General features: G+C 42.3%; 1 protein-coding gene across 1 annotated transcript in view; it reads right to left on the reverse strand.

The window, feature by feature from the left end:
• Positions 1-1,088: 1,088 nt before the first annotated feature.
• The window catches only part of LOC143277743 (ATP-dependent translocase ABCB1-like), a 78,783-nt gene continuing 54,997 nt past the window's right edge, over positions 1,089-24,874 (reverse strand). The window contains exons 22-27 of the mRNA XM_076582650.1: positions 24,125-24,366; positions 23,316-23,475; positions 22,146-22,343; positions 21,072-21,278; positions 1,731-1,877; positions 1,089-1,289 (exon numbers count right to left, since the gene is read on the reverse strand). Of these exons, the coding sequence (XP_076438765.1) occupies positions 1,089-1,289; positions 1,731-1,877; positions 21,072-21,278; positions 22,146-22,343; positions 23,316-23,475; positions 24,125-24,366 (1,155 nt within the window). The remainder of the gene's footprint in view (positions 1,290-1,730; positions 1,878-21,071; positions 21,279-22,145; positions 22,344-23,315; positions 23,476-24,124; positions 24,367-24,874) is intronic.

Here is a 24,874-nt window from a genome sequence, read left to right on the forward strand (position 1 = left end):
CCCATTGTGAATAGATAAAAGAACAACCACAAGAGACATATCAGTATGCAAACTGCATTTTTCGGGGGAACTTTCAGGTACTTGATTAGAGTTCATGCTGGTAAGCTTCAGTGAATCACAAATCATGTTGCAAAACAATTCCGGTGTATTTAAAGCATTCATGCTGCAAAAACAGAATTAGCAGGATTTTCCAAATCTTATATTAGATAACAACAACAACAAAACCTACACAATAATGCCGTTCAAAGCATGAGCAGCTGAAATACTCAGCATTTCATGTACAGATCATTTTCATTACAAAGAATGATCTTTTTTTTCCAAAAACAGAAAAAGGGAGTAGATTTTTAAAAACTGAAATGAAATGCTTTGTCTGTCAAAATCCATATATCAACAAGACTGCCTAAAGTACATGATCCACATACACAATAAGATAAAAAGCTAGTTCAAGTTACAGGCAGAACCTGATATGCATATCATAATACTGAGTTAACACAGGTAAATATCAGTGGAGCAAATGTTATATGGATTAAAAGCAATAAACATAAGTCATCATCAATATCGAGCTACAATCAGAAAAAAATGAGATCTGACAAATGGTCAATAAATGAACCGGGAAAATTTCTGCAAATCTACATTTTGTACAGATTTGGTTTGGATTCTGCAAATATTTTAATTTCAATCATTATTCAGTTAGGTCAGGTTAACTGGGACATTTTCTGCTTATGTTTTCCGAAGATTTGAACTTTGATTCATTATCCAGCTGTTGACTTGTATTAGACATTAAAACATCTTAAAAGCATGTTCATGCTTATACAGTCAATGAACTGAATCCAACTAAACTTTTTCGTCAACAGTCAGATATATATGTGAAAAAAAAAGCTGAAACAGTGGAGGTACTGTTTGCTTAACATTTCTTATTATTCATAACAGGAACTGTATGCAACGCATTTTATTGTTTATAACAGAAACGATATGCAACACTTCTTAATGTTCATGATATGAGAGAAATGATATGCACAGGCTTGGATCATCACATCTAAGGTTCACAGAATTCTTCAACACCCTGAGAAAACCACGAAGCCAACACATTACTTCTGCCTGGCTTGTGCCATGTTCAGCTTGTAGTAGAAGCCTTGCAAGTTCATCAGTTCATTGTGTGTACCCTCCTCTGTGACCACCCCATGACGGAACACACAGATTTTGTCAGCGTTCGTGATGGTGGAGAGGCGGTGGGCGATGACAATACAGGTGCGGCCTTCTCTTGCCTTGTCCAGAGCTTCTTGAACGATCTGGTACATAGTGATAAACATAGTAATAACAGTAGTTATGATGATGATACCAGTAATCATCATCCTGATAATGATACTGATAATGATAACGGTAACAATGATAATAATGCTAATATTACAGTGCACGTAAACCCCTGCACAAAGTAACACAAGCTGCAAAGAAGACTGGTGATAACAACCAACAGCAAAACACACACACACACAAACTCAACATAGAGATTTTGACACCTGCAACTAAAGATTACATGTGACAAATGATCACAGGCTTTTCACTGTACTGAAATGATTCATCAAAGAAAACAGAAAGTGCTTGTTCATGACTTGCACTGTCAACTGCACACATTTCTCCTGCTGACATCTCAGAATCACGGAAAGTCATCACGAACCACCTCATAGAAAATGAAAAAATTTTAGAGAAGAAAAAGGAAACAGCATATTTACCCTTTCACTTTCAGTGTCAAGAGCCGATGTAGCTTCATCCAGTAACAAAACACGAGGGTTGCGCACCAAGGCACGTGCGATTGCCACTCGCTGTTTCTGACCACCACTCAACTGGGCTCCTTTGTCTCCTGCTGGCGTATTGTAACCCTGAAAACACACCAGCAACCTTAAACATCAGCAGATGAACCCTGAAAACACACCAGCAACACTAAACATCAGCAGATGAACCCTGAAAACAGACCAGCAACCCTAAACATCAGCAGATGAACCCTGAAAACAGACCAGCAACCCTAAACATCAGCAGATGAACCCTGAAAACAGACCAGCAACCCTAAACATCAGCAGATGAACCCTGAAAACAGACCAGCAACCTTAAACATCAGCAGATGAACCCTGAAAACAGACCAGCAACCCTAAACATCAGCAGAGGAACCCTGAAAACAGACCAGCAACTTTAAACATTAGCAGATGAACCCTGAAAACAGACCAGCAACTTTAAACATCAGCAGATGAACCCTGAAAACAGACCAGCAACCATTCTCTTAAACATCAGCAGATGAATCCTGAAAACAGATCAACAGCCTTCCTGTTAAACATCAGCAGATGAATCCTGAAAACAGATCAACAGCCTTCCTGTTAAACATCAGCAGATGAATCCTGAGAACAGATCAGCAACCTTCCTGTTAAACATCAGCAGATGAATCCTGAGAACAGATCAGCAACCTTCCTGTTAAACATCAGCAGATGAACCCTGAAAACAGATCAACAGCCTTCCTGTTAAACATCAGCAGATGAATCCTGAGAACAGATCAGCAACCTTCCTGTTAAACATCAGCAGATGAACCCTGAAAACAGACCAGCAACCTTCCTGTTAAACATCAGCAGATGAACCCTGAAAACAGATCAACAGCCTTCCTGTTAAACATCAGCAGATGAATCCTGAAAACAGATCAACAGCCTTCCTGTTAAACATCAGCAGATGAATCCTGAGAACAGATCAGCAACCTTCCTGTTAAACATCAGCAGATGAACCCTGAAAACAGACCAGCAACCTTCCTGTTAAACATCAGCAGATGAATCCTGAGAACAGATCAGCAACCTTCCTGTTAAACATCAGCAGATGAACCCTGAAAACAGATCAACAGCCTTCCTGTTAAACATTAACAGGTTGGCAGTATTACTGAGATTAAAATGGTCAATATTGCTCAGTTAAGTTCTTGGGACATTTCATAAGTCTCGCGGCTTTTAAGTTTCCTGTCTAACAAAACGTCATTTGGACTTGCCAGTGCACTTGCTCATGAGTAATAAGAATAATTCTTATCATTCATCATATATGAATTTCAACTTGCTGATAATTTTTACCTGTTCAAGGAGATTTTTGTAAGTGTTAACACTGTTAGCTTCCTTAATATGCAAAGGTAGTGCATTCCATCATTTATCAGTATTATTAAGTATTTCATATGTTTACCTTTAATTCTACGAAGTTTTAATTGAGTAATTTCAATCTTTTTTGATACGTTTTGTCCTGCAATCCAGCAACAAACCTGGTTGCCCTTCTTTGAACTTTCTCACCTGCAACAGCTTGCTTTTTTTTTGTGATGGGTACCGTATAACATTTCTGTATTTGAGGTGTGTTCTTACTAGTGTCTTAAATTATCTAACAAAAGTGTCACTGTCCATTTATGAAAATGTTCTTTCTAAAATCCCAAGTACTCTGTTTGCCTTTGATACATGTGTATTACAAAATTAATGTGTCTATCGAATTTCAAATAATCGTCAAGGATAACTCCCAAGTCTTTTTCTTCAAAACATTTATTCACATTCTTCCCTCCATCATTCAATCTCATGCTATAGTTATTGTGGGGGTTGTTGTTCTTCCCAACAGGTAATACTTTACACTCATCTGCACTAAAATAAAGATTCCAAGTGTTTGTCCATTCTTCTGATTTATATCCACCCCCAGAGGAATGTACAAGCAATCGAGAAACCTTTCCACCCATCACATCTGAAACTAATGTGTGTCAATGTTCAGCCATGTTGACAGAAGGCATCTTCTATCCACGACGTAATTGTTGACAATGCTTTTGGTGTTGTTATGTTAACTGAAACATGGCTGTATAAAGAGGGGGGTGAATCATTCACGGCACAGCTAACACCGCAGGGATACAAATCGAAATCATTCCCAAGACAACTTAGAAAAGGGGGTGGTATAACAGCTATAATAAGAAGCCATATACAAAATGTTTGTAGGTTCAAAACCCTCAACAACACATCATTTGAGGGCGTAGCATTTAAGTTCGAGAGCAATAACTATGTGTGCCATGTTATATGTGTATATAGACCTCCACCAAGTCAACATAATAAATGTAGTATCCAGGATTTTATCACTGAATTTTCCAATCTCTTAGATAAATACACCTTAGATGCAGGGGATATAGTATTAATAGGTGATTTTAACTTGCATTATGAACAGACCAACAATTCTGACATCTTACGTTTGCGTACTTTGCTCCATGACCACGGATTAAAACAACTGATAAGTGAACCAACCCACAAACATGGTCACACACTTGACTGGCTTGTGGTTTGGGAGAATATACTCACCCCCCAGTTTCAGGTTATGGACTTTGCCCTTGCTGACCACATGGCAGTCATTTACAACATCCCTTTTAAGAGACTCAAACGAGAAAAACGCCTTTTAACATCACAAAACACCAAAATGATTAATGTTGATCTTTTCCACGCTGACATCAAATCCCTTGTGCAGGAAAATCATTCAAACTCATCTACCCTCAGAACATACAACACCGGCCTCAGTCAGATACTGGACCAGCATGCCCCTCTCTCCACTCGCCTTGTTACTGACCGTCTCTCTGCTCCCTGGATGACTGATGAACTGAGGGCCACCAGGCATCGGGAACGACATGCCAAGCATGTCTGGCGTTCCAACAAACTGACAGTCTTCTGTGAGATCTATGTCAAAGAGCGCAACACACTGAACGCAATGCAGACCACCGCAAAACGCCAACATTTTTGTGTTTCCATCTGCCAGTGCTCCACGTCCAAACAGCTATATGCTGTTTCAAACCAACTGACTGGCAAAAGCAAAGAACTGTTACTGCCAAAAGACATTTCTCTTCAGGATCTTCCTGATGCTTACTGTACATACTTTACTGATAAAATCGCTAACATCCGACATGAACTGGATGCTTGTCCACCAGAGAATCAGTTTGATGAATTCAAAGGGGTTTTAATTACATGTTTTAGAACAATTTCGGAAAAGACTGTAAGAGATTTTATTCTTGATTCTCCAAATAAGAACTGTGATTTGGATCCATTACCATCTAACCTTTTGAAGATAGGTCTAGATGACCTTCTCCCCTTGATCACCAGTATTGTAAACCACTCTCTAGAGTCAGGCACTGTTGATGAATCTCTCAAATTGGCTATTGTCACCCCACTTTTGAAAAAGTACAATCTGGACTTGAATCAACTAAAGAACTATCGACCCGTGTCTAATCTGTCATTCATTTCTAAAATTATTGAGAAAGTTGTGTTACAGCAGTTACAGGAACATCTAGAGAAAAACGGTCTACTCGAAATTTATCAGTCTGCCTATCGAAAAAAACCACAGCACAGAAACAGCTCTACTCCCTGTTACAGACAGTCTTCTCTCAAATACAGACAAAAAACTTGCATCCTTTTGTATTTGTATTTCTTTTTATCACAACAGATTTCTCTGTGTGAAATTCAGGCTGCTCTCCCCAGGGAGAGCACATTGCTATACTACAGCGCCATCCTTTTTTTGTTTTTCTTTTTTTTTCCCTGCGTGCAGTTTCATTTGTTTTCCCTATCGAAGTGGATTTTTCTATAGAATTTTGCCAGGAACAACCCTTTTGTTGTCGTGGGTTCTTTTATGTGCGCTAAGTGCATGCTGCACACGGGACCTCGGTTTATCGTCTCATCCGAATGACTAGCGTCCAGACCACCACTCAAGGTCTAGTGGAGGGGGAGAAAATATCGGCAGCTGAGCCGTGATTCGAACCAGCGCGCTCAGATTTTCTCGCTTCCTAGGCGGACGTGTTACCTCTAGGCCATCTCCTTAGTGGCATTCCTAGATCTGTCAAGAGCATTTGATACAATTGACCACCAAATTCTCATCAACCATCTGAGCACTACCTTTAGCATTCGATCTACTGCTTTAAAATGGTTTTCATCATATCTGTCAAACAGTCAGTTCTGCGTTAAAGTAAATCATACCACTTCTAATGTTATCCCTCTTGTATTTGGTGTCCCTCAGGGATCAGTTCTGGGACCTATTTTATTCACTTTATATACTTAGCCTTTGTCTGACAACACCAAAAGGCATTCACTTGATTACCAAAAGTATGCTGATGACACTGAGCTACAAAAAGCCGCTCCACCATTTGACTTCAAAACAGTCATTAATGAGACGGATGCCTTTGTGGCTGATGTAAAGGTGTGGATGGACAGAAATAAGCTAAAACTTAACGAAGAGAAAACCGAGCTCTTAGCTGTAGGAGACCGAGCTCATCTCAATGAAATAAAAAAGGGCCCAGTCACTCTCGGCACTTCTATAGTTACACTGCAAACATCAGCTAAATACCTAAGTGTACATACTGATAAGACCTTGACCATGGCTGACCACATTTCATCCCTGTGTCGCTCATGCAGTTTCATCTTGCCTAGCCTCAGTCAGTTTCAGTTTCATTAGCTCAAGGAGGCGTCACTGCGTTCGGACAAATCCATATACGCTACACCACATCTGCCAAGCAGATGCCTGACCAGCAGCGTAACCCAATGCGCTTAGTCAGGCCTTGAGGAAAAAAAAAGAAAAAAAAAAGGTGAATAAATAATAGATAAGCTTACACAAATAAATAAATAAATAAATAAATAAGTAAATAATAACTATTAAAAAAAACAACAACCAATAATAAATAAATAAGATAACAATGATGATAAATAAGCAAATAGATGTAAAACATGAAGACACACATTCACATATACACCCACACATGCATAACAGATATGCACTGAACATGCAGTTTCACAGATATGAAAGCACAGTCAAATACATATAAGCGTACATGAGCTCCAACACACACACACACACACACCACACACATTACCCTGCACCTCCTCTACCCCCCTCCTCCACACACTCATTTCTAGTCTACGTATTGCAGCTTCCACGGCACACACACAAATACACACACACACACACACACTCACACACACACATACACACAGATGAACACTTACTTGTACAAGCACACACACATATGCCCATATCTCCACACACATATATACAAAGATAATTATATATATATATATATATACGTTCCAATATCCTGTTGCTCCCACAGTGTAGGCATGCATACACTCACATACCTCATCCTCTACACCACCTCTCCCTGCACCCCCACCTCCCCCTCACACACACACACACACACACACACACACACACACACACGTGCACAGAACTCTCCTGACACTTGTGTACACTTACACTCTCGCGCATGCACAGACGCACTCAAAAAATACAGACCCACACATGCACACAAACACACACATACACACACGCACAGAGGCTGCCACTGATTGGCCGCAAGAGGGATGGGAAAAGATCTCTGATGCCAAGAACGTGGCGTCTAGTGTGTTGCTCAGTCTATTGTATTTGGAAAAGCCCACAGAGACTCTGTTCCGTTTTGAAGAAATTTGCACAATGTTGGTTTGGAAATTGTGCCGATATTTGTTTGATTTGCAAAGCATCGTGCTCTACCTTTCATGTTAGACTTACGGCCACTCCCTCTCTCTGCTTTTATTTCTTTGAGGCGATCGATGGTGTGATGGCCTTGTACCTGTTCTTTTTGATATTCTTGGACTTTTCTGAGGATTTTCGATTTTCCTAGATGTAGGCCGCTTGTTGGTGTTGCGTTACCAGCAAGTCTGTCAGCTCGCTCATTTCCCTTAACACCTGCATGTCCCGGGCAGTATGACCATGTGAGTTTTTTAATCTGAAAGTTGCGCATTGCCTTATGCCACTCTGGGCTTCCCATTCCGTTTTCAATTTTCTGTATGATGTTCATTGAGTCGGTTAGAATCATGGCATGTTGGTTTCCGGGTGTATGGATGGACGATAGCCACTGGAGGGCATGTGTCACAGCTTCAACTTCCATCGTTAGGCTGGAGGTTGTGACTTTGTAGGCAGCATTCTCTTCCCTAACTGTTTTTCCATTTTGTTTCGCAGTGAATCCCCAACTGGATTGGTCTTTGGTGACTGAGCCATCTGTGTATATGATGATGTCCTCTTCTTTACTGTTTTCTTCTATGAGTAGCTTCACTTCCGCATCAGTTTTGCCCTCTGGCCATTCCCGACAATGTCTTCCTAGAGTGGGTGTGTTGAATAGATGGTTGAGGTTTTCGGGGTTTTTCTCCCATTCTTTTGTTTCTTTCAGGTCTTGTAGTCGGCATACTAGCTGGATTGTGTCTTCTGCTTGCCCCATCCATGATCTTCCTCGTCCTAGGCGGCTGTCTTTTGGTTCTTTGACTGCGTCATGCAGTGGGTTTTGAGGGTTTTCTAATGCTTTGAAGTAGGTCTTGACCTGTTCTAACTTGTTTCTGGCCTGCACTGAAGGTCAAGCAGGTATCGCATGGTTTCTGTGGGCGTGTCCTTTGTTGTTCAGCCTCATAGCTTCATTTTGAACTCTTTCTAATTTTAGGAGGTTGCTTTGAGACGGTGTTGTTAGCCCAAGTCCGTAGTCGATCACACTGAGGACGAGTGATTGGTATAGCAGGAAGAGGTGGCGTTGTTCAATACCTTTGGTTGCCATTGCTTTTAAGACTGAAAGGCCCTTTTTGCATTTGAGAACAGTATTTTCCGTATGTTTTCTGAAGGTCAGCATCCTGTCAAAGTGTATTCCTAGGTAGCGTAACATGCGTAACATGGCTCAGTTGGTTTCCTCTTTTGTCCTGTCCAGACTAGATTACTGCAATTCTACCTTAGCAGGTTTACCATCTTCCTCTCTTATTAGACTACAGAAAGTGCAGAACAATGCTGCATGACTCGTCCTAGCAAAAAAGAAATCTGATCATGTCACACCTCTTTTGCATCAGTTACACTGGACTTCCTATACAGTCCCGCATCTACTATATACTAGCGACACTTGCCTTCCGATGAATCTCTCCCCCCGTATCTCTCCTCTGTGCTGGAAACATACGTACCATGTAGAACGCTAAGATCCAGTTCTGAACTGTTAATTAAAATCCCAAGAACTAATTTAAAATGTGCAGGGAAAAGGTCTTTTATGGCTCAAGTACCCCAAATTTGGGTGTCAGGTCAGGGGCATAGCCCTTGCTACTGGTACCATGTAACCCAGTACTACCTGATGCATGTGAAGTCTCCCAACAATGGAACAGGCGGAGGAGGAAACCTTTCCCAATGGCTTTGAAGGCGGAAGAGGATGACCAAAGGGCAGGGGGAGCTCTTATCCCTGGCTGGAAGTCCTCTGAAGCAAAAATCTGCACCTGCCAAGGCCGTCCTACACGTGGCAGTATCTGCACCTGTGGGACTGTGAGCGTCGGTAGGCGAGAGAGTGGGGAAGGGACTGCACAACTCCTCCTCACTAAAAAAAAAAGTCACCTGTGCTGGTCAGGCAACCAGACTAATATCGGAACGATGTGCTAGCCCTTCAACACCCAGTTTTCCCAAGCCCTGCGGCAATGGAGAAGTGGTAACGGGGACAGGCAGAGGATGCTGCTGGCAGTTCCTAGTCATGACTGCACGCAGGTGGCTGTGGGGTGATGGTCGTCCACCGTAGATTGGGGCAGATGCGGCGCCGTATCCTCCCACAGTGTCAGAGCAGCCCTTTTTAGGGACAGCACTGCTCTCCCCACATGGGGAAGGAGAGATAAACGGATCCCTAAACAAAGTAGTACCTAGTAGGAAACCGCACCTACTTGGACATCCAACACGAGTGAGTAGTCGTAAACAACAGAAGAAAAGAACTAGGATTCATGCCCTGACTGGGTGCCTGGAATGTTCGCACCCTTTTAGACAGAGACGACAGACCAGAAAGACGCACAGCGCTCATTACTAGAATGCTTGATAGCTACCAGGTGGACATAGCAGCCCTGAGTGAAACCAGGTTTGCCGGTGAAACCCAGCTGGAGAAAGTTGGAGGGGGCTATACCTTCTACTGCATTGGGAAGCAAGATGGCACCCCAAGAACCTCAGGCGTGGGCTTTCAATTTCAATTCAATTCATGTTGTTTAGAGCCCAGCCGACCGTTTAGGCCATCTCAGGGTTGTTACCACATTTCAACAAAAAATCTTCTCAAAGCTGTAAATAAAATATCTTATTTAAAATTTTTATGTTTACAGCCCAGCCAGCCACTTAGGCCATCTCAGGGCTGTGACCACAACAAATCTTTACAGTATGCCTTTTTTTTTTAAAAACATGTAATTAAAAATATCTAAATCTTGTTAAAAATATTTGTTTCTCTTAAAAAGTCCATTACTGCCCAGGGAGGCACATCCCTGAACAGTGTTCTCAAGGACTCAGCTGTGTAGTGTTTATGTCGGACCTCGTTCAAATCCCAGCAGTCAATTAATAAGTGTTTCACAGTAAGAGGTTCATGACAAGGGATACACCAAGGAGCTTCTTCATTTTTTAGCAGATAGGAGTGTGTGAGGAGTGTGTGGCCAGTATGTAATCGGCATATCACCGTTTCCTCTCTGCGGTTACCAGAAAAAGATGGAAGGTATTCTTTCAAATTTGGTCTAATTTGGAACAGTTTGTTGTTGGTATTGTTGTTCCATTCTTCTTGCCAGAGATTGTTTGTGTAACTTTGAACTTTTGGTTTCAGGTCAGAAAACGGAATTGTGGAATTGGATTTGGTCTGCTTTGTTGCACTTTTGGCTAGTTGGTCAGCCATCTCATTTCCAAAAATGCCCGAATGACCCGGTATCCAAACAAAGACAATATTATAGTCATCATTTTTAAGGGAGGTGTGCAGCTCGTGGAATTTTAGAAGCATGGGATGATTTGTATTGCGGCCAGAGATGGCCTCCAGAGCAGACAGAGAATCAGAGAGGATAAGAAAGTTTTTGTTTTGTGACTGATGAATCATTTTTAGAGCTAAAACCAAAGCAGTGAGTTCTGCAGTGTAAACTGAGCTGTCGTTTGGAAGATGTTTAGATAAAGACGAGTTGTTGAGAGAAGGGGATACAGCAGCACAGCCAACACCTTCCTCAGACTCTGAACCATCAGTAAAAATGCGCAGGAAGTCTGGATACAACTGGCATAGTTCAGCATACAATGATTTATAGATCAGGGAGTTGGTGGACTCTTTTTTGTAAGAAGACAGGTCAAACCTCACCTCAGGAGTTTTTATCATCCAGGGAGGACTGTCCGGAAACTTGGAATCATCAGAAATGACATCAGTGTTTATATCCGCATCCTCCAAGTGTGGAAGAATGCGGATGCCCAGAGGTGGAATGCAGGACTGGTTATCTTGAAATTTTTCTTGAGAGGGAGGATTCATAACAATGTCATAGGCAGGGTTTAGTGGATCAGATGAAAGTTTCAGATAGTAATTTAAAGATAGCTTGGGGCGTCTGAGGGTTAATGAGGGTTCTCCGGCTTCAGCGTATAGACAATGAACTGGGGTCGTTCTAAATGCCCCCAGACACAGTCTTAATCCTTGATGATGAATGGGATCGAGCTTCTTAAGGTAAGAGTCTCTCGCAGAGCCGTATACAATGCTGCCATAGTCAAGCTTGGAGCGCACAAGGGCCCGGTACAGGCGTAGGAGGGTCCGACGGTCTGCACCCCAGTCCGTGTGAGCTACCACTTTGAGTGCATTGAGAGCTTCTTGACAAGATTTCTTGAGATATTTGATATGACTGAGGAAATTCAGTTTTTGGTCAAAAATGATACCAAGAAATTTGGCTTCTTTGACAGATTTGATTTTTCCATTTTTTAGTTTTATTTCTGGGTCAGGAAAAAAGGTTCTAAAATTATGGAAATGGATACACTCTGTTTTGGAAGAAGAAAACTGGAATCTGTTGTTCTCAGCCCACTGTTGAATTTTGTCTACACATAACTGCAGTTGACGTTGTATGCATGGAAACGATTTCCCTGTTGCGTACAGAGCAAAGTCGTCGACAAACAGTGAAGAATCGGATCCATGGCGAACAGAATTTATAATGCTATTTATTTTAATATTGAAAAGTGCAGGATAGAGAATGCTGCCCTGTGGAACACCCTGCTCCTGCGTGTAGAAGTCAGACAAAGAAGAACCCAAGCGGACCTGAAACTGTCTGTTAGATAAAAACTTTTGGATGAATTTTGGAAGGCGACCACGGAAACCAAGGTCATGAAGGTCAGATAAAATTCCATATTTCCAGGTTGTGTCAAACGCCTTTTCCAGATCAAAAAATATAGCTACAACATGTTGTTTGTTTACAAAAGCATTGCGGATGGTAGACTCAAGACGGATCAGATGATCAACTGTAGAGTGGTGTTTCCTGAAACCACACTGCTCAGCTGCTAAGAGCCCCTCAGTTTCTAGGTACCACATCAAGCGGGAGTTGACCATTTTCTCCATGAGTTTGCAAATGCAGCTGGTTAGAGCAATAGGTCGATAGTTTGAAGGGTTGCTCGGGTCTTTGCCAGGTTTGGGAAGTGGAATAATATGGGCTTTTCTCCAGGATGGAGGGAAGTAATCAGTGGTCCAGATATGATTAAAAACTTTTAGGACTGTTTGAAGACAACTTTCAGGTAAATGTTTTAATAGGCTGTAATGAATTTCATCGGGCCCAGCTGCAGAGTCATTGCATGACTGGAGACTCGACTTCAATTCATCCAGCGTAAAAGGCAGATTGTAAAGTTTGATACCATCAAAGTCAAAGTCACAAGGAGATTTTTCTTTTTGAGTTCTTAATTTTGAAAAGGCAGCAGATCTGTTGACAGCAGAGTTTTCCTGTAAAGTTGACGCTAATAAGTTGGCAACTGCTTCTTTTCCTGTAATTAGGCGGTCGTTTAGTTTCAGGTGATGGAAAGAGGGGCAGGTGTTTTTACCCTTGATCTTTTTTATAACTTTCCATACTTTCTTGGTAGATGTTTTAAAATTTAGTGTGGAAACAAATTTTTTCCAGGAATTGCGTCTGCTCATTTTGTAGATATGTCTTGATTTCGCTCGGAGACGTTGGTGGGCTCTAACATTGTCTGTGGTTGGTCTTTTAAAGACCTTACGTTGAGCCTTTTTCCTCTCCGAGCAAATATCTCGACAATCTTGATTAAACCAAGGTGTTTTGGGAAGTTGAGGTGATCTACTGGAGGTAGGAATAGCCGTTTTTGCACTATTTAATATTACATCTGTGAGAGATTTGATAGGATCATCAGAGTTTATTATGTTGTTTTCATCCATTTTTGAATGAACTATGGCAGAGAAAAGGTCCCAGTTGGCTTTATTCAGAAGAAAGTGTTCTGGAATAGAGATAGGCTCACGAACAGTGGGAGAAATAAGAATAGGGAAGTGGTCACTCCCATGCAGGTCATCATGTACTTTCCAATCATAGTCAAGCATGAGAATGTACCATTTCTAGAGTCAAAGAAAGTGTGAGATCCATCATTTAAGACACAGAGATCAAGATCAGAGAAGATAGTTTCCAGTAAGCGACCTCTGGAAGATGTGCGGTCACTTCCCCAGAGTGGAGAATGACCGTTAAAGTCACCCAGGAGAAGAAATGGTCTAGGTAATTGTTGAACAAGATTTTCAATGGCTTGTTTTTGAACTGGGATAGAAGGGCTGAGATAAAGGTTGCAGATAGTGATAGTTTTATGTAAACTAACTCTAGTTGCTACGGCTTGTAAATTGGTTATGAGGGGAACAGGACTGTGTAAAAGAGATTTGTGGATAAGTAAGGATACGCCTCCAGTAAGACCGTCTTTTTCAGTGACATCTGCTGGTGTGTTTTCAATGTAGGCGTAGGCTTTGCCATACGAACCAAACTTGCACAACAGCTTGACAGCCTTCCACATGGGATAAACGATAGGCTGTTGACCCTGCGTCTGAAGCTGTCCAAGGATTGCTTCTCCACAGTCATTAGCTGCTATGCCCCGACAATGACCAACCCTGATGACATCAAAGAAGTTTTCTACGAGGAGCTCAGCCGCACCATTTCAGCGGTAGACAGAAAGGACAGGATGATCATCCTTGGGGATTTCAATGCCCACGTCGGCGTGGACTTCTCCTCGTGGCCAAAAGTCCTTGCACAGCACAGCACTGGCAAGTGCAACTCCAACGGACTGCTTTTGGTCTCGCTCTGCGCGCAGCATGGACTGACCATCACCAACACCCTCTTCCAACAAGCGCACAAGTACAAGAACACATGGATGCACCCCCGCTCCAAGCAATGGCACATGCTGGACTATGTGATTGTCCGGCAGAGGGACAGAGGTGATGTTTCCATTACACGCTGCATGAGAGGAGCAGTCCTTTGGTCGGACCATTGCCTGGTACGCAGCAAGATGAACATCAGACTTGCACGCAAGCTCCAACCAGCCAGGCAGAAAATCCCTTGGAAACTGAACATCCACTGCCTCCCTATCACCAAGGACGTGCTGCAGCAGCAAATCCAAGCAGCTCTCCAAGAAATTCCTGCGTCGACTGATGCAGAAGAGGTATGGAGCACCTTTAGAGATGCTGTGTATACAGCAGCAGCTGACACACTCGGCTTTGTACAGAAGAGCCACAAAGACTGGTCTGACGAGAACGACTCTCAAATCTCCAAGCTCCTGAACAAACTGCACATACGGCATCAGGATCACATTTCCGATAAAGACTGCCAAAGGAAGGAGAACCAGTTCTTACAAACCAAGCAACTCGTACAGAAGAAGCTGCATGAGCTGAAGAACACCTGGTAGGAGAGAAAGTCCGTAGAGCTTCAATCCGCTACTGATGCTCCCGACATGAAGACCTTCATGATGGTCTCCAAGTTGTGTATGGGCTGCGAGTCACAGGATCAACCCCTGTCCAAGCCTTGGACCAGATCACCCTCCTGACAGACAAAAAATACATCCTTGCCCGCTGGGCAGAGTACTCCAACACCCTCCTCAACAGGGACTCGTCCGCATCTGACGAGATAATTGCAGCCCTCCCACAGCTACCAGTCAATGACTCACTTGCTGCCCCTCCCACCAAGACCGAGACCTGGAAGGCCCAGAAGCTGACAACGTCAGGAAAAGCACTAGCAGTGGATGGAATCCAAGCTGACACCTACAAGTATGGAGGTGAGGTGCTGACAGACAAGCTGACTGCCCTGTTCCAGTCTATCTGGGAGAGAGGGGAGGTCCCCCAGGATTTCAAGGATGCTTCAATTGTCCACATTCACAAACGGAAGGGAGACAAAACATCCTGCGATAACCATCGCGGAATCTCTCTCCTCTGCATCGCTGGCAAGATCTTCGCCTGCATCATACTGAACAGACTGGTTGAACATGTCTCCAACACAGTCATCCCTGAAGCACAGTGTGGCTTCCGCAGGGGAACATGTGACATGGTGTTTGCTGTACGCTAGATGCAAGAGAAGTGCTGTGAGCAGAACAAGGAGCTCCACATGGTCTTTGTAGACCTGACTAAGGCCTTCAACACGGTGAACCGCCATGGTCTGTGGAAGATCCTCCTAAAGTTCGGCTGCCCAGAGAGCCTAATCCAGCTGATTGCATCATTTCAAGATGGCATGCAGGCGAAAGTACATGAAAATACTGACATGTCGGATCCATTCCCTGTGGTAAATGGAGTGAAGCAGGGCTGTGTCCTGGCACCCACACTGTTCTCCATTCTCTTCTCTGCCATGCTGATTGATGCCTTCCAAGACTGTGACCGGGCATCTACATTCAGTTTCGTACAGATGGCAAAGTTTTCAACTTGCGGCGACTCCATGCCAGGCCCAGGGTGTTTGAGGCAATGTTAAGAGAGTTCCTCTTCGCTGATGACTGCGCACTTGCTGCACAAACCCATGCAGTTCATTATGGACAGGTTCTCAACCTCCTGCAGGCGCTTTGGACTCACCATCAGCCTCAGCAAGACCCAAGTCCATGTACCAACCAGCCAGCTCACAGAACAGCAGTGCCTCCCTCCACCTGCAATCAAGATCAATGACACAGAGATCAAGTCAGTCAACAAGTTTTGCTACCTGGGCAGCACCCTATGCAGCAACGGAGCCCTTGATGCAGAAGTGACGCTGCACATCGCCGAGGCCAGCTCCGCCTTTGGCAAACTCAACAACAGGCTGTGAAACAGCAAAGGCATCAGGCTCAGCACCAAAATCAAATCCTACAAAGCTGTTGTTCTGACCACCTTGTACTGCTGTGAAACATGGACGACGTATTGCCGTCACATTCAACAACTTGAGCAGTTTCACCAGAGATGCCTACAAAAGATCCTTGGCATAAAGTGGCAAGACAGGGTCTCCAACCTCCTGGTCTTAGAGAGGAGCTGCCTGCCCAGCATCGAAAGCCTGCTGACCCATTGCCAGCTACGCTGGACAGGACACATTGTCCGCATGACAGATAGCAGGATCAAAAAGATGCTCTTGTATGGCCAGCTGAAGGAAGGCCACCGCGAACTTGGAAGACCCTCCAAGCGCTTCAAGGACACCTTGAAGACAAACCTCAAAGCCTGTGACATAGACATCACTTCCTGGGAAACTGATGCCATTAACCGCTGTTGCTGGAGGATGCTGTGCTCAAGTGGCATAAAGACGTTTGAAAACAAGAGAACACTGGCCATTAAGGAGAAGCGTGAGTGAAGGAAGCAGGGCTCAGCTTCTGGAGACGTTTTCCCTTGCAACACCTGTGGGAAGAATCCAGAATCGGCCTCTTCTCCCATATGAGGACACACACTGACAGATAAGCCTGCCTGCCTACTCATCCGTTGAACCGACGGGAGACTCCATCACCCCAAATTTGGAATTCTTTGCAATGGTCCCTCAGAAACGCTCCTGATCTCCAGACCTTCAAGTCAGATCTGAAAACACACCTTTTCCACAAACATTTCTGTACTCAGTACGATGGTAGTCCAAAGTCCGTTCGCCACATGGAGTTTTATGACAGAGATATTTATACTCACGTAAACCTCTTTTAGTGCAGTTGATATATTTAATGTGTCTGGGCGCGCGCCCGTGCGTGCATGTGTGTGTGTGTGTGTGTGTGTGTGTGTGTGTGTGTGTGCCTGCGAGTGTGAGTGTGCGCACGCTTGTATGTGTGTGTCTAAAAAATGTGTGTTCTTAAGGAATGTATTTCTTTTTAAGCATTATTTACTTGATAATTTTATTGTTTGGTGGATCATGCTTTTTTATTCATTCTGTGAATGCACTGGATTGAGCTGTTGTAATGTTTTATGTTATGTTCCTATCTGTGATGATACATCGATGATGTAAGGCGCTTTGAGCACCATTAGTACTGGATATCGCACCATAGAAAAGTTATGAATTTAAGCTTATCTATATCTGTCTGTAATGTATCTTTATGGCTGCTCAGGTTATAAATTTTAGTGTCATCCGCAAAGATTTTGCATGGGCTGATAACCATGTCAGGTAGGTCATTAATATTGTAATGAGAATGGGGCTGACTACACTTCCCTCAGGGATACCGCTTAAAACTTTGTTTTCTGAAAATTATGTATTCCCAACTCTAACACCTTGTGTTCTATTTTTGAGAAACTGGACACCCATGCTAATACAGCTCCAGGTATTCCATATGATTGGATCTTTGCAAGGAGCCAAATATGTGGAACAGAGTCAAAACCTGCCTTATTAGGGTTTAGATTCTTAAGTTTATTCTCAACAGCTTTTGGAATTTCATTCAATGCAACACCATCGGATCTTGTAGCAGGGGGCTGATGCCTGTGGTCATATTCAATTTGCTTCTAACATATTTCCAGAAACACTTTGGGTTGCTTTTACAATTTTGAGCTATTTTCTTTCCGTGTACCCTTTTAGTTTTCCTCATCTTCTTTGTGCACTGATTGTGCAGTTTAATGTAAAACTGATAGTCATTACCATCTTGAGTGGTCTCTCACAAGCACGATATTTCTTTCTTCTTTTTTTTTTTAATCTTTTAAACAATGCTTTGTTCATCCTATTGTGGTGCTACTTTGACAATGCCGCTTAACCTTCTTTTAGTTATACTGGCCTCTGTGGTGCATAAAGTCTGTTTTTCAATATATGACGAACATTCTTCCACTGTGGCATCATATTTTTCAATAGGGCTCCAGTTAATACTGCTGAGGTCTTTCCTGATATTATCATAGTTAACTTCACCAAAGTCGTATTGAGTACTTGTTCTGTTGTTTTAATTTTTCATATACAAGTCAAAAATGAGAATGTCGTAACCAGCCGCCATGGCGAAGTGGTTAGCGTCGCGGACTGACGGCTGGAAGGACGCGGGTTCGAATCCCAGCGGCGGTGGGTTTTTCGGCCCGTGGCCGGCTCCTACCCAGAGTTGAGTGTGCTGTGGGCTTAAATGGGGAGACTGGGACCACACAGTCGAGTGTCATCCACTTAAAGGATGCGTCTTTGGGTGTGTTGCTCAAATTACCTGACCAACACTGCAAGTGTCTGTATCTCTTGGGCCTGGTTAACGCCGGGATATCATTATGACAGGAAGCGTAGAGTACAGCCTTGTCACACAGTCCCAAACCAAAATGGACCTCCATAGCAACATCGTCATCATCACTGTCATCCTCCTCCTCCTTCATCGTCATCAATAGAAACAAAATAGTCTCAAAGTCTGTGGCCTTTCATGCCCTGCTCTCATGGTGACCTCAGTTTCGATACCCCTCCACTTCCGTGCTTGGGGTGAGTCCTGTCAATGTCGTCAGTGTCGGCAGATTCATGGAGGGCTGTTGTTTGAGGGACATGGTGGCGGTCTCCACTCTGGGAGGGACGCTCACTCAGTCTGGCTCCGCGACTAAGCCATTATTGTCGTTAGTAGGGGGCTTAGTAGGTGGTGTCCTAAGTATGTTAAAACAGAACAGGCACCACTGAACACCACCGAAGTGCAGGGTCTCCTCTGGTGTGTGGCCTCCTGGCGACCTAACATCGATGGTTCCCTGTGGACTGCCGACGCTGGAACTACGACGGACGAACCCGGGTGTGGCCGTGTATGGGGGAATCTAAATGAGCGGCGTGGGAGTAATGCCACTGAAACGGTGCAGATGGTGGGGCAGCAAAAAAAAAAAAAAGAGAGAACGTCATAGTCATTCTTTCCAAGAGGACTGTAATGTTCTATAACCGATATTAGATCTTCTGAACTGACAAATATTAAATCTTCTCTCGTAGGTCTTTGTCCCTCTCAACGCCTTGTGGGTTTTTCAACACATTGCATTAGACATGCCTCTCTGACAGCCTCCACAAAATCAGTCGTCTTTGCTTGAGCAGCTGGTTGTCCAGTCTATTTTAGGGAAACTGAAGTCCCCATGATGCAGATATTGTCATACTTGATTTCATTAACTCCAGCAGTTTATCATGATTTCATCAGTTGTAATGGAGCTCTTTTATATAACACCAAGGGTCCTTTTTCCAGAATCACCTGAGACCTGGCACCAAACACTCTCCTGAAATGATGTATCACTTAGTAAGTTTTCTGGTTGGGCATTAAGGTTATCTCGAAAGTAGAGTGCTACTCCATGCAATGGCTTTGTATTCTTTTTTTAAAAAAAAGTCAAAATCTAGGGTGTGATATTCAGTTAAATTTATTTCCTTTTGGTTTTTTGCTTGTGCTTTCTGTCAATGCCACAACATTCGCCTTCCTTTCTTCTATGAGTGCTAACGATTCATCCTTGTCGTTTAGAAAACTATAGATTATGTGAATATGTACTAACAGCAGCTGAGAAAGGAAAATTGATGTTTTAAAACCATTTACATTATAACCCTGCTGACAGCTCAGTCACTCTGCAGGCTGGTCGGCTGGTGAGGCCACCTCTGCAGCTTTTTGTGAAGGAGCAGAACCATTCCTTCCACCAGCGATGTTCAACAGTCTTTTAACAATCTGACCATTTCTGATTATAAGGTCAGTTTCTTCTGCTGTGATGCGATCTTTCACTGTCTGCCTTAGCTCTTTGTGTTTCTGCCTCTGAAAGGGGGTATGGTCTGGGTTGAAGTAGAGTCTATCTTCTTGTCTTTTCTTGTCTTCGTTCAGTTTGTAATAGTTCTTCAATATTTTGACTTGGGGTCTCTCTTTTACTTTGAATTTCAAAAGTCTTGGTCGGTCTTGTCTGCGTCCCTATCTTGTGATATAAAGGATTTCTGTTTTGGTCAATACTGGGTCCATTTTAGTCAGTATTTTTTTCAGGTTTGTGGTGTCGTCTGTGTGTGTGTGTGTGTGTGTGTGTGTGTGTGTTTCCCCATCACTTTCTTTCAAACCCACCAGCATCACAATACATTTCCTTTTTTTCAATTTATCCTCTTTCGTCCAAGGCTTCAGTCAGTTTCGTTTACACCATCTTTTCGATCTTTTCATTCAGACGTTTGCCCATGTGTTCTGATTCTATTTTGCCAGTTTTTACTTGCATTTTCTGCATCACTCTGATCAAGTGGTCAATTTTGGCTTCAGTTTCAGTTTTCCTTTCACAATGTTCTGCTTGGCACTTCTCACTGTTCCACCGAATACAACTGCCAGGACATTCAACCGGGAAATCAAACGGTTTCTTTGCTAAGTGTGAGCAGCTGAAATGGGCCCACCGTTTACAGCCAAAATACCCAATACAGATGTGGTCTTCGATGGCTGCATCGAGCATGAGGCACATGTACTCTGGACCCAATCTTTCTTGTGTTTTATTTTGGGTTCTAAATGGTGGATCATTTGTCAATGGCGAGCATGGTTTTTTGCCTGTTTGCTAACCTCTTCAATGAGAGTTTTTTTAGAATTTGGTGGAGGCAATTCTCAAAATATGTGAAAACAGAAAGGTGGAAGAATAACAAAAATAGCTGCTTACCTTGTTAACGTCTGCGTAAACAACAGAAAATAAACATGCACATTGTGTTAATTTGTTTCCTGAGGCAAAACTGGGGAAGAAAATGCATGAATGTAATTGCATGCATGTGTACACACCACAAACATACCTATGAATGCATGCACATATGCATGCATGAGCATACATCCACACACATACACACTGACTCATACTTACACAAGCGCAAGTGCACATACATACACACACGCATGTATGCACACACAAGTGACATAACCCTTTTTGTCTTCCCGTACTTGAAACTATTCCCAGTACTCTATAGAATAACAGAAAATGTTACTTTGGGTAAAGCAGCGATGAATTCATGGACATTGGCAGCCCGTGCAGCAGCGATGATTTCATCCATTGACACCACTCGCTCGTTATCGCCATATGCAATGTTTTCTGCCAAGCTCCGGTCAAACAGTACTGGCTCCTGGGAGACAATGCCTATTTGTGCTCTCAGGTGCTGCAGGTTCAGCTCTTTCAAACTGTATCCACCTAACGTCTGCAACAATGAAAGCAACAATGTTTTTTAACTGCTTAAAGCAGACAATCAAGCATTTTGATTTTGAATTCAAATTTGAGAAAACAAATCACATGTAAAAAATCATATGTTACAACTCTTCCAATCGCTCCTGTCAGGTCCATGAAGTAGAAGAAAGAATTTACAGTCAGTGACACTAAACTTTGGATTGGCAACTCACTTTAGGTTAAATCATTCATCTGGACCTGAAAATCCCGAGAAGTCCAACTCATAAGTGTCAGACAAAAACAACGAAAATATCAGAGCCTCTGTAGAAATTCCGGGTGTTGCTCCCTGAGGACTGGTGTCGTCTTTCGGAGTTAATGTTGGAATCTGCCGTCATGGAGTCATCTGCGCCCAACACTATTCAGTCTTTGGTCTTTTAGACATGCAGACCATTGACTTGATGATTTCCAGTATGAAGGCAGTCCTACGATTTCCTTTTTTTGTCAGCAAGTGCAACAGCTTTCAATTCGAAATCAGCATTACATGCTATTTGCTTGGTCTTCGGTATGATTTACGGTTTAACAAGAAACTCTTACTGTGACTGTCATATCGGGACTGAAAGTTCAAGTGTAACTAATGTGGAACTGAAAGAACTCTGCGAGCTGTCTGAGTGACTGTCTGCTGTGTGAGTTTTGAAGTCCAGAAACAAGTGAGTTGTTGTCAGTTTGTTGTGTCCAATGTGCCCATGCTATATTTGAATTGTGTCCATGGTTTGCAAACAGATAAGGCGCAATCAACAGATAAGTGCTGGTGTCAGAATTGGTAAAATATGTGTGCCATGTAGGCCAGAAATTACAGCACTAGTTAACCAAACATTTCCTCAAGAAAGTGAAGCAGACTCACCACAGATCCCTCTTCAGCATCATAGAAGCGTTCAATCAACTGCACTGTGGTACTTTTGCCACAGCCACTGGAACCCACCAGAGCTACTGTCTGCCCTTGCTGCACAGTGATGTTCAGCTTCTGCAGGATTTTGGCATCTGGCCGGGATGGGTAATGGAATTCCACATCTTTGAAAACCACTTCGGACCTGAACCCTTTCTGTAAACAGCAAAGATAATTACATTGATAGATAAACTAAACACCAAAATGGGCATTTTTCATGAAACTGGGGTACAGAGAGAGGACTATGCCTTAACCTGTCAACACAGATGTATGTACAGACATAGAAATGTATGCACAGACTGACACTATTGACAGGATACAATTTAACCTTTCTATTCTGTTTCATGCTCAGTGACAACTATTTGTCAAAGGAGATTTTGGTCACAGAGCATAACAGATTGTTTTTCTTTAATCTAAATGCAAACAACGGAACGCAAGTGCAAATAATCTGTACTTTTCAGAATGGAAAATTAACACACTATCCAATCATGATAATTTCATATAATGTAATGATTTTGCAATAGGAAAATTCCTACAATGACGTGGACGGAAATTTCCGTCCTGGGCACATTTTTGCCCACTGAAAAACAAACAAACATGGCTTGGATAAAATATATATTTCTAGACTATAGGTAATCTTTACTTATGGTTTATTTTGTTTTTAATTGTTGATCTTTTCTAACAGACCTCAAAACTTCTTTTTATAATCATTCACACAGTGTCAAATATCGAAGTGTAACTGAATAATTAACTGTTCTTCACATTTCCCTGGCCTGCTACTACAAATCATATTGGGGGAGAGGGATGGATGATGAGGGATGTAGGGGGCATACATTGGCACCTTTCCTGATCCACTTACACTTTGTGTGTTCTGCAAATAAAATAATAAATTGTCACGCCATATTCTCTTCAAAGTTTTGACCCAATGCACACTAAAGTTGACTACTAGCAAAACTCACTGAACCATCTAGTGGTGGCTGTGTCCACAGATAAACAAAGGGATGACATTTGATATTTGTAAAGACCTGTCTTCTCCTTCATCTGCATTCAATGAGCAAGCTTTTACATGTTGGTCGTTTATACCCCACTATTTAAGGGTGTCAACAATGGATGAAACAATTTACTTACAGGCAACCTTCTGCCCTCTGTCGACTGGCTGTTGATGCTGGGTACACTGTCAAGGAGCTTGATGATGTGTTGGGCAGACACCTTAGCTTTGCCGGCATCTGGGGCAAAGGCTCTGGCATTTCCTAAAGCCATGGCACCAAACACGATGGCTCCAAACACTCTGAAGAAACAGAGCATGGAAAGTGAAAACAATGGCCCCTAAACTTGTTGACGTATATATAATGTATGTCTGTATGCCAAAAAATTGTAACAACACAGATGAGTGAAACAGAAGAGTTTAACAGTGTTCCAAGACAGAATGACAACCAAAGTGAAGACCTTTGTAACCCTGAACATCCATCCTTGTTTTGTATTCTATTATTAGTTTACCCATATGGCTATATATTTCACTTCTATATCTTCTATTGATTTGGGAATTTAAACAGGTGATCACTGTCTGTGTTGGTGTTTGACATAAATTCACTTTTGTACAAGGGAAAATGTAACTTTTAGAATAAGATATTACTGAGTTTTTAATGCAATGTAATACTTTATTGATGTTGCAAAAAAAAAGAAACCTACTGGATTTCAACAATTCTAAGAAATAATACATTACATGTAAACTGAAAGAAAACACAATCTTTAAATATGCATGGAAATTTAGGGTTGAACTCACTTTGACTTCCTGTTTGGGTATAGATGCAAAATGTTCAAAAGATTCAGATCAGAATTACTTTTGAAAGGAAAAAAACGAGCGATTTAGATCAGAAACAGACTCTTTTAAAAAAGAAAAAAAAGAAATGTAAGCATGCATAATGCCCTCAACTCACAGGAAAACATCCTCAAAGGTCATCTCTGACTCCTCGATGAGATGGGCACCCATCACAAAAGTTGATGCGTACACAAAATAAATGCAACCCTGGGAGAAGCCGAAGGCAAAGCCCACAATATGCCCTTTCTTCAGTGCAGCGTTGTAAGGGCCTCTCAGATGTTCCATGAAACGCTCATGCATCGTTATTTCTCTGCCAAGAGCCACGACTGTACGCATGTTCTCAATGGCTTCTGTGGCTGTCTATTGAAACAAAGAAATCATAAAAAAATGATAACTGCTTCTGATACTAAGAAAAATAATTCCCGACAGAGAATCATTGACACCTATGCCTTCATGGGCATATTGTTAAATGCAAAACAATATCAAGGTAGGTTTTTTGGGGGGAAATGTGCAAAATAAACCCACCAAACAAACAAAAATCAAAACAAAAACAACTTATTTGAGAAAGAAATTTATATCCTTATTCTTTACAACCCAGCCCATAAAAATCCTAACGCATGGTCAAAAATACTGCAACAAATAAAACTACACCAACAATCAAACTATCCCAACAAACTACCACAAAAAACAAACAAGACAACCACATTGAAAAAAACTACGGTAACAAACTAACAACACTATCCAAACGAACAAAAAGCACTACCACAACAAACAAATAAAACTACGGCAACCACACACTAAACTACCCCAACAAAACTACACCAACAAACTTAATATCATAACAAGACCAGATAACTACCTCAACAAA

The sequence above is a fragment of the Babylonia areolata genome, chromosome 2, assembly GCF_041734735.1.
Source record: "Babylonia areolata isolate BAREFJ2019XMU chromosome 2, ASM4173473v1, whole genome shotgun sequence".
Lineage (NCBI taxonomy): Eukaryota > Metazoa > Mollusca > Gastropoda > Neogastropoda > Buccinidae > Babylonia > Babylonia areolata.